At 42.5% G+C, this 8,835-nt stretch overlaps 1 protein-coding gene across 1 annotated transcript in view; it reads left to right on the forward strand.

Annotated features, from left to right (window-relative positions):
• Positions 1–47: 47 nt before the first annotated feature.
• The window catches only part of ITGA8 (integrin subunit alpha 8), a 210,144-nt gene continuing 201,356 nt past the window's right edge, over positions 48–8,835 (forward strand). Inside the window, 3 exon segments of the mRNA XM_019508352.1 lie at positions 48–75; positions 78–309; positions 476–600. Of these exon segments, the coding sequence (XP_019363897.1) occupies positions 48–75; positions 78–309; positions 476–600 (385 nt within the window).

Here is an 8,835-nt window from a genome sequence, read left to right on the forward strand (position 1 = left end):
CGCCGAGCGGGGCTGGCGGCGCTGCCCGGCCGGCTGCCGCCCAAGGGATGCGGGAGCGCAGGCATCACTCCCCGCCCAGCGCAGCCCGAGCGCCGCCGCGAGGAGCAGGAGCAGGGGCAGGGGGACTAGGACGAGGATGCGGATGCGGATGCTGCCTCCCGCGCTGCTGCCGCTGCTACTGCCGGCGATGCTGTGGCCGCGCGCGCTCCTGGCGTTTAACCTGGACGAGGAGCAGCGCAGCGTGTACAGCGGGCCTCAGGGCAGCTACTTCGGCTACGCCGTGGACTTCTACATCCCGGAGCCCGGCACGTAAGTGCTCCCAGCGCCCCCCTCGAGCCCCCGTCCTAACCGGACGGCCCCTCTCCCTCGTCGGAGGTCGTTGCCGGCGCCACTGCCCGGCTCTCTAGGTGCCCTCAGCCCCTCGCCTCACTGCTGCCCTTCGTTCCCCAGCAGTGACTTCCCCCGTGTTTTGCAGGGTGAGCGTCCTGGTCGGAGCTCCCAAAGCCAACACCACACAGCCAGAGATCCAGGAGGGAGGAGCCGTGTACTACTGTCCTTGGCCAGCCACACAGTGCAAGCAGATCCCCTTTGACACCACTAGTGAGTACATTGTCTGCCCCTGATGCTTGGCATGGTCTTGCCCCAGTCGCCCCATCCGGCAGGTCGTCTCCGTGCAGGTTTCTGTGGCCTCCCTTGGTGCCTGTAGTTTTCTAGAGAAGTTTGTGTGTGTCTGTTGTGGGGAAGAGTTGAATGGTCCCTGGGGAAATGGCAGTCCTGTGACCTTCAGGATCAGCGCATGGGTCCGCTTTGTGGCTCCTGTTCCCCGAGGCTCTGAGGAAAGGGGTTTCAGTTGTTTTAGATGGAGCCGTCTATTTGTTTTGTCTCCTGAATGTTCACCCCGTGTTTCACGTGCCTCTTGCCGAAAAGTGGAAATCTGCTGTTAATCTACAAGGTTATTCTCAACAAGGGATGTTCTGTCCGCTCCAACGGAGGAAGTACCCTGTGTTGCACGCTTATTTAATTCTTCACAGAGAGGAAGAATTTTCTTTCAAAATAATAGATGTTGGATGCAAACTGATGTAGGCATAATGTGAATGGATTACATCCACTTTCAAAATCCCAAGACAGATGTTTCTTATTTAATTAAAGGGAACACACATTTTAAACAGCTCGGGCTGTTTATGCTTTCTGGTGCTTTCTCTTTATAGCACTTGAAAATAATTTGAACCCAGTGTTCCAAAAAAGTTAACATTAACTAATTTAATTTCAGATTTTGCAATTTAATCAGTAAAGAAAAAGTTACAATTTTCTGTGTTATTTCTTATTAGTACTCTTTATTCATGCAGATATGACTATGACACACCAAAGCCTATTGATATAAATGTGATGGTTCATTCATACCACTTCCATACATCCAACAAGTCAATTTTGCATGCGTCCTCACTCACCCATACTCTTACTGTGATTAGCCTCAATCAGGCTTAGTTCCTTGTAAGATATTTTTTCAATGCAGGGCAAGAGCAACTCCAGTCCTAAAGAGCATTATACTGAATAGAGATATACCTATATTACTTATGTACTGTGTCAATTTATATATGCATGTAGATTTATATGAACATACATGTACAGGGCATGTCCACTGTGTTTGCATATGTGCTTATGTGCTCATATATAGCAAAAAATCCTCTTGCACCTAATGTTTATGTCATGTGGGGAAATCACTTCTTTACAATGTTGCAAGTATAAAATATGTTAAGTATTTACCAGTTTTAAATCTGAAGCTTCCAATTCCAAAGGAATAATCCATTGCATTTTAAAATGTTGTTTGGAAAAAAGAATACAATGGAAATGTAGGGTCAGATCAGGTCGTCCTGAGGAAAACCCGCAAAGGGGTTGCTGAAGAGACTCAAGAAATCTCCACAAATTTTCTTTCCTATTGATTCGGAGAGAATATGCCACTGTTTGGAGGAGGAGTTCAGATCTGTGAAGCAGGTAGGGGGCATGGCTGCAAGATGTTGACCACATGGATGTAACCAAGGCTTTGGGCTGTGGTGTTGTGCCAATGTTACTTTGCATCCCAACAAGAGAATTTCTTATTTTCATGGTAGGCAGTCCAGAACTCTAAGGTGAAGTACAAAATGTTCTCAAGAACTCCACAGAGGCAAAGCAAATCTGTGTGCCTGCAAGGGATGGAGAGAAGAGAAAGGGTTGGGTACCAGGGCATGTGCCATATATTAGTGGAGAATCTCTTTTGTGCGATCTGGCAGTGCAGAGCCCTTGAATGCAGGAGTAGGCTGAAATTAGAATAATGTGTGTGTGCAGTGCTCTGCATATGCCACCACTTACTAAGGGAGCATTGATTTAGTCAAACATTTGTAGCCTTACATCAGTTCTCTTTCCCAAGGAAGACAAAACTAAAGATATGGTAATGCTGCAGTTGGAGGTATGAATGCACCATTGCTAGGCATAGTTGGTCAGCTTTGTCATGGCTTGCCTCTGTGCCTGCACCAATGGAGATGTGGTGATTGGTGTAAGAAACACAAGCCCAGGATAGGCTTGCCCAGCATGCACCAGTGCTTGTGCTGCCATGGCTTTGCTGTTGCTGGCACCCTTGCTAGTAAGCTTCAAGCTGGGTTTTATGTGCCTTCCCCAGGTGCAGGTTCCTCACCCTTCAGAATATTTCAGCTGTATTAATATGTTTTCTGCTACTTTCATTTCATTTGTACCCTGAAGCAGAACAGGCAATGTAGCCTTTAGTCTGAAGGATGTTGTTTTAAATAATCTCTTTTAATATATTTCCCATCTTGGGGATTTTAGCAATCCAAATGTTCTGGGAGGTATCTTCAGCCTATTCCACCTGTCTAGGTACTTGCTGTACAAATCCCTTACACACTAATGCATTTATTCCTCCAATACGCTGAGAGGTATGATTATTCCCAGTGCACAGATGGAAAAACTGAGTCACAAAACCAGTAGTTAAGATTATCTAAGATTATACAGGAAGCTTGTGGTATATCTGGAAATTAAATCTGGATCCATTCATTCCAGTTTGTGGCCTTAACCACAAAATCATCCTTTCTCTCATATTAGGAACTTGCACTAATAATTAGAGGAAGAGGAGCTGATTTTTAAGGGGAGTGTTCCATATGTGACAGCAGTTTTTGAAAGGTTTTGTAACTAATTACTTTGATAGTTTGGAAATGACCTTCCAAAAACAGAAAAGAGAAAATTGTTACACTGTCTGTATGCCACGAGCTTTAATTTTGATGAATTTTTATACAGCACTTACAAAGTAAGTAGTTTTAGCTCGGCCCTAACCCAGTATTAGCTGCTTAAGGAGTTGTATTTGCTAAGCACAGAGAAAGGAAAACAAACTGCTAAACAATAATAATCTACTTCAAGACCAGAATGTAATCTAGGGTGGTGGATAGTGAGAAATAATGTTTTACATGTCACTTAAATGGCAGCAGTATCAAGAATTTCCCTAAATTATAAATGCAATAGGTCTTTGATATGTTTTCATATTATGGAGGTACTGTATCCCCTTGACATACATGAGTAACTTGCTTGTATTATGCTTATGCTTACATTTTCCCAATGAGAGGAGACTGTATAGCATATATGGATGTTTTTCTCACTTCTGCTGCCAACATTAATCATAAGATTTAAATGAAGCAACAAGAGAATGTTCCGTGGAAGAGAGCACTCTTCTCAATATGTGTTTTACTCTTGTGGTGTGTGGTCCGTACAAGCCATCCTTTAAACTCTCCTGTAATGGTTATGCTTTGCTTTTGGAAAGACATTGTATCACTGGCCAACACTACTTGGATAAGTGGGGCTTGCATGTAATTGCATTTTATTATCTACCCGAGGTAAATAAACCTATTTTCAAACATTCTATTACTATCCACCATCCTCTCAGATGTAGAAGAGGGGAAGCTGGCAAGTCTAATATAAAAACCTATCAGGACCCAAGAAGTCTTGTACCACATGGTGATATTATAAGATGTACATGAAGCTGCTCTGAAATAATTCATGGATACTGTATACTACTTAGTATACAGCTAGTTACTGATTCATTTATTGTACGAATGCATAAGTTTATTTCAAAAGGGAATACAGTAACCCAAACAGGAAAGAGACCATTTCTCTGCAAGCATCTGAGGGATTTTATAAGAGAATTCTGTTCAGGAAAAAGCCAAGAAATCAGAAAATCAAAAGAAATGTGGCTGGTTTGAAAGGTGCTACTCTCTCAACAGAAGAGTGTAGTTGTTCAGGAAGGGGTTCAGGGAAACCAGACTGAGAAAAAAGAGGTTCGTCAGGTGTCTGAAGAACATAAGCCTGCTTAAGGTGCCACTTTTAGGGAAGATAGCTATCTTTTGCTGTTTTAAAATAAACAGTAATTTAGTATTAAAAAAGCCACCCTATAAACTGCTGCTTGTTGATTCCTGAAGTGGAGAACCACAGGTGCCAACCCCAGCTGAGACTGCTAGGTGAACATGATTGACACGCTGGATACTGTAGCACCGGTCCAGGGTAGGATTCTGTATTTTTTTATTAGAGATCTAAAACCAGTGTGAATGAATGCAAAGTGACTGCTTTGTAATGATGACATTAACAATCATACATTATGGTTTGTTTCATATGGCAAACGTCAAAAGGCAAAAAACCTTTCTGGGTTGTGCAGCTTTCTTGCTACATGTTGGGCTTCCTTTCAGAATCTAAGATTACATGCTTGCAAAGCTGATAGTGGAAGGAGCTACCTCTATTTTCATTATGGCATGATGTAAATGCCATAATGAAAATATCATCAAACATGTAGCCAGGGTTTAACTGATGTCTAGTGACAACTATGAAGCAAGTTTTAAATATTTTCATTGCTTCAGAGCGCTGTTCTAACTACCAAGTACAAAATGTGTTCCTTATTATTCTACTAATTCTTATTTTGTTTGATCCAATATCCCCCCAGACTCTCCTGAACAGACATCCAGCCAACCACTAGAAAAGTTTTGTGTTACTTCTGCTATTGTAAATGGTATTTACATCAATATTTGGCAGCTGGGTATCATAACAGGCAGGCAGACATTTGACTCGAATTGTGGTGCTTCCCTAAGTTGCTTTCAATATTTAAAATCCCTTACAAAGATGTATTAGGATCTGGGACAGGGGGGAAGGTGGTTGTGGTGGAGGGTGAGATTGAAGTGTGCATTATGTTCCTGTTACTGTTGTTTGTATATCAGAGCATGTTCAGTTAAACCAAATATCATCCTAACTGAAATGATGTGTATGTCTACGTTATACTGTAATGAAAAGCTACATGAGCTAGCTCTACATTAGCAGTAAAGCAGTGTTAGGGTGAAGTTCCGTATGGACTAATTTACCATGCACAAAAGGGAGCTTGCTTAGATGTACACACACTATTTTTCAAGAATACAAATAATGCATTCATATGTGCTTGGATTATTTGTTGTGATACAGGCTTCCTAAACTCTTCAACAGTGGATTATTCCAAATGGTCATAAATCAGAAGCCCATCAGTTCATGATTACAGTCCTTTACAGCTGATAAAACTAGCCAAAGTAGTAGGTACTGCAGATTTTTTTTTGATGTTTGATTTCAATATTAAGAAATCAAAATGTAATTTCTCCCTGTGCTGTACCGCACAAATACCCACTTTGCTCATAGACTTTGTTTTTTCTGAAGAGTTGGTCCAGTAATTTTCCAGAGCACTAGACTAAGTTCTGATCCTGGTTCTGATACAGGTTCCTTCTTCCCAGGTCACTTCTTTGCTTTATTTTTATTTTATTCTCTTGTCTAAAGTGGAGCTCATCATATCTACTTCTGTGGTAGCTTTGAAGTTTTAACTATTAGAGTCTCCTGGATGACATTTCGTCTGCCAGTACTAATGTGATTGCTGTTCCTTCTGTAGGCCAGAAGGGGTAGCAGGAGAGCAACATGGAGAAATCTTCCCCCCTAATTAAATGCATTACTTTTAAAAGACTCATAACATTTTGCAGCCAGGACCAAACTTGAATCCCCTCCCTAACTAAATATTTATGCATCAGATCTGTTGGAAAACTAATAATATACATTGTAAAAAAAATTGTAATTCCAGTTTTAAAATGTGGCACGTGATAGCAACAACTTTATGCTTTTTTGTATATAACCCTATTTTAAAAAAGCCAGCACAGATGGAACATTAACTTGCTAATCTTCCAGGATTTGGTGTATGCATTCTGTCCTACGAGTGTACTTTATCTTACAGTGGCCAAACAGTTTTCAAACTAACCAAAGAAAATATGAACATCCTGTCAAGAATTAAGAGGAGGAGCGGGAAATCTAGGTCAGCTCTGGCCAAGCGTGCAGTTGAGAAAAAGCATGAGCCAGTTTGGCCAGGAGCTGAGCTGATTGTAACAAAATCCAGGTACTGTATAAGTAAAGGATGTATTGTGAGACTCTGGAGATTTAGTTACATGAAAAAAACTATTAACTGTAAGGATGGTGAGATCTTGTGGGAAATTTAGAATCCTCTTAGAAAGTAAGATTTGTATCTGGAGAGAAAATATGAAGGGAGAAAACATTCACCCCACCTTCAAATTCTGACACCATTCATTCAGCAGCACCAGTTTTGTCTTACTGTGGGCTTAATGATTCACATGGAGAGTTCTGATTTATGTCAGGTATGTGGTTCATTTTACCAATTGTCCAAACTTATTCTGAGAAGTAAAAGAGAGAAAAGTACCTAGCTGAACTGGCCCAAACCTGATGTCTTTATTCACATGTTGTTTGGGGGTTGCATGTATGCATTTGTCCAAGTTTTAACTGGGTGAATCTTCAATGAATCTTCCTTTTTCCTAATTCAGGGAAATCAAAACTAAAAACTTTTTGATTTGGTCCAATTTTTAATTGAATATTGTTGTTATAAAAATAACTCGATAAATTAGCACAACAAAAACCTCATTCATTTATGCAAATTTTGTTTAGTTTAAAAATAGACTCCTCTTCATAAGCCCTGAATGTTTAACTAGTTCATAACATTAATATCCATGGTCCTGTAAGCCGCATCAGGTTACCAGGGGTCCACTCTGAGCTAGGCTCTCTGGTTCCCTAGATTCAAGTTCCTGCCTTGTGACTGTGCTTTGCCTCTAAACATCTTAGGAAGACTCAGAATTAGTGTCAATGTGAATAGCAAGGATAAAAATGAGAGACTCACTGTTTGGGCAAAATACAGGCTTGGAATGGGTAAGTTGTCTCTACCTTGCAACCTTACAGACAGATGACTAGAAATAGGCACTTTCTGGGAGTGGGCAGGTTTCAGGTGGAGGTACCCACTCCTACAAACCAGCGTTAACAGGGTGAGGCTGAAAGCTAACAATGGGAATCTGCAGTGAGACCACTAGAGTATCGGCATCAGGTGCTGCTGCTTATTGCACAAAATCTCACCTGAAAGCAGCAGGAACAGGTTTCTTACTCTGTGGAACAGTTTACATTCCCTCCATGGAAGTCCAGTACTGTTTTCCAGCATAAAAAAAAAAGTTTAAAAAAAAATCTTTATGATGTTTCTTTAAAGTAGTAAAGTGGGAAACAAATGTTGTAACTTAACATGGAAGCATCTGGCTTTTTTAAATGATAAAATGCTCTCTTTTCTAGCCCTGGGGAGTCACAAGATATGAGTCTGAATATTGTGTATCCTGGGCTTCAGCCATGTTACAGGGGGAAAGATACTGCATTTGCAAGAGTTAAAGCAGAAACAATTTGTTGCCAGCTATTTATACATGCATATGCTTAATGTCTATTTACCATGCTTATCCAAACTCAAGACAAGGTTTTTTTCCCCATTTAACATGGCAAAGCCCCTTGTATTGGATTCAAGTATGACTTGATAGAGGCCTGGTCCCTGCCTAAGATCAGGGTCACAGCCACAACTGCTGCATGTGCCCCCTACCAACTCTGCCCCCCTATGCTCACTTCTCCCACTGCAGCCTCTGCCCTGCCAGCTCTGGCTCCAGCAGGGCTTCATCCCTGCTATAGCATGGGAGAGGGAGCCACATAGTTGCTCTAGCCCCAGCCCGGCCTGCTAGCAGCAATGGCGGCAGCAGCTCTGGCTCAGGCTCCAGCTGTGGGGCCAAGCTGGAGCTGCCACTGCTACTGAGTTGGGCTGGATCCAGATCAATGACATGCTAGCCTGGAACAGGGACAGAGCCCTACTGGAGCCAAAGGGTAAATGGTAGGGGAGCTGCCAAGGCAGCAGCAGCAGCAAGGGAGGCAGAGGCTGAGGGAAGTGGCAGGCAGCAAGGGGTGGCAGGCACCCAGGGGCAGTTGCTAGGGGATGTAGACATGAGGAGATCAAGTAGTGCAGAGGTGCAGGTGCTGGGGTGCACAGGCAGGAGATAGGACAGGTGTTGGTGGAGATAAGTGATGGGAGGGAGTTGTGAGCAGGCAAGGGGCAGAGGTCAAGCAGCTTAACTCCCCCACTACCTGTCCCCCACCCCACCAGCGACTGCTTGCTCCCCTGCCACCGCTTGCCTCATTGTAGTGGTGGGGAGGATGAATTTAAGATGGACCTCTAATCATTAGATTTAATACATAGAAAATTAAAACAAATTTATACATTTTCCAAGTATAGCAATTATTGGGGGGGGTCGTCTTAACTTCAGAGTCCTCCTGAATTCAGATAAATACAGTATGTACATATTTGTATTTAAATGTTGCAGAGAACTACTTGCCTCTTGCAAAGCAGTACCTCTTGTACAGCGTCACTAGGGCTGGGATACGTGTGTGTGTGTGTGTGTGTGTGTGTGTGTGTGTGTGTGTGTGTGTGTGTGTGTGTGTGTG

This window comes from Gavialis gangeticus, unplaced genomic scaffold (assembly GCF_001723915.1).
Source record: "Gavialis gangeticus isolate Ggan-Ray unplaced genomic scaffold, GavGan_comp1, whole genome shotgun sequence".
Classification (NCBI taxonomy): Eukaryota; Metazoa; Chordata; order Crocodylia; family Gavialidae; genus Gavialis; species Gavialis gangeticus.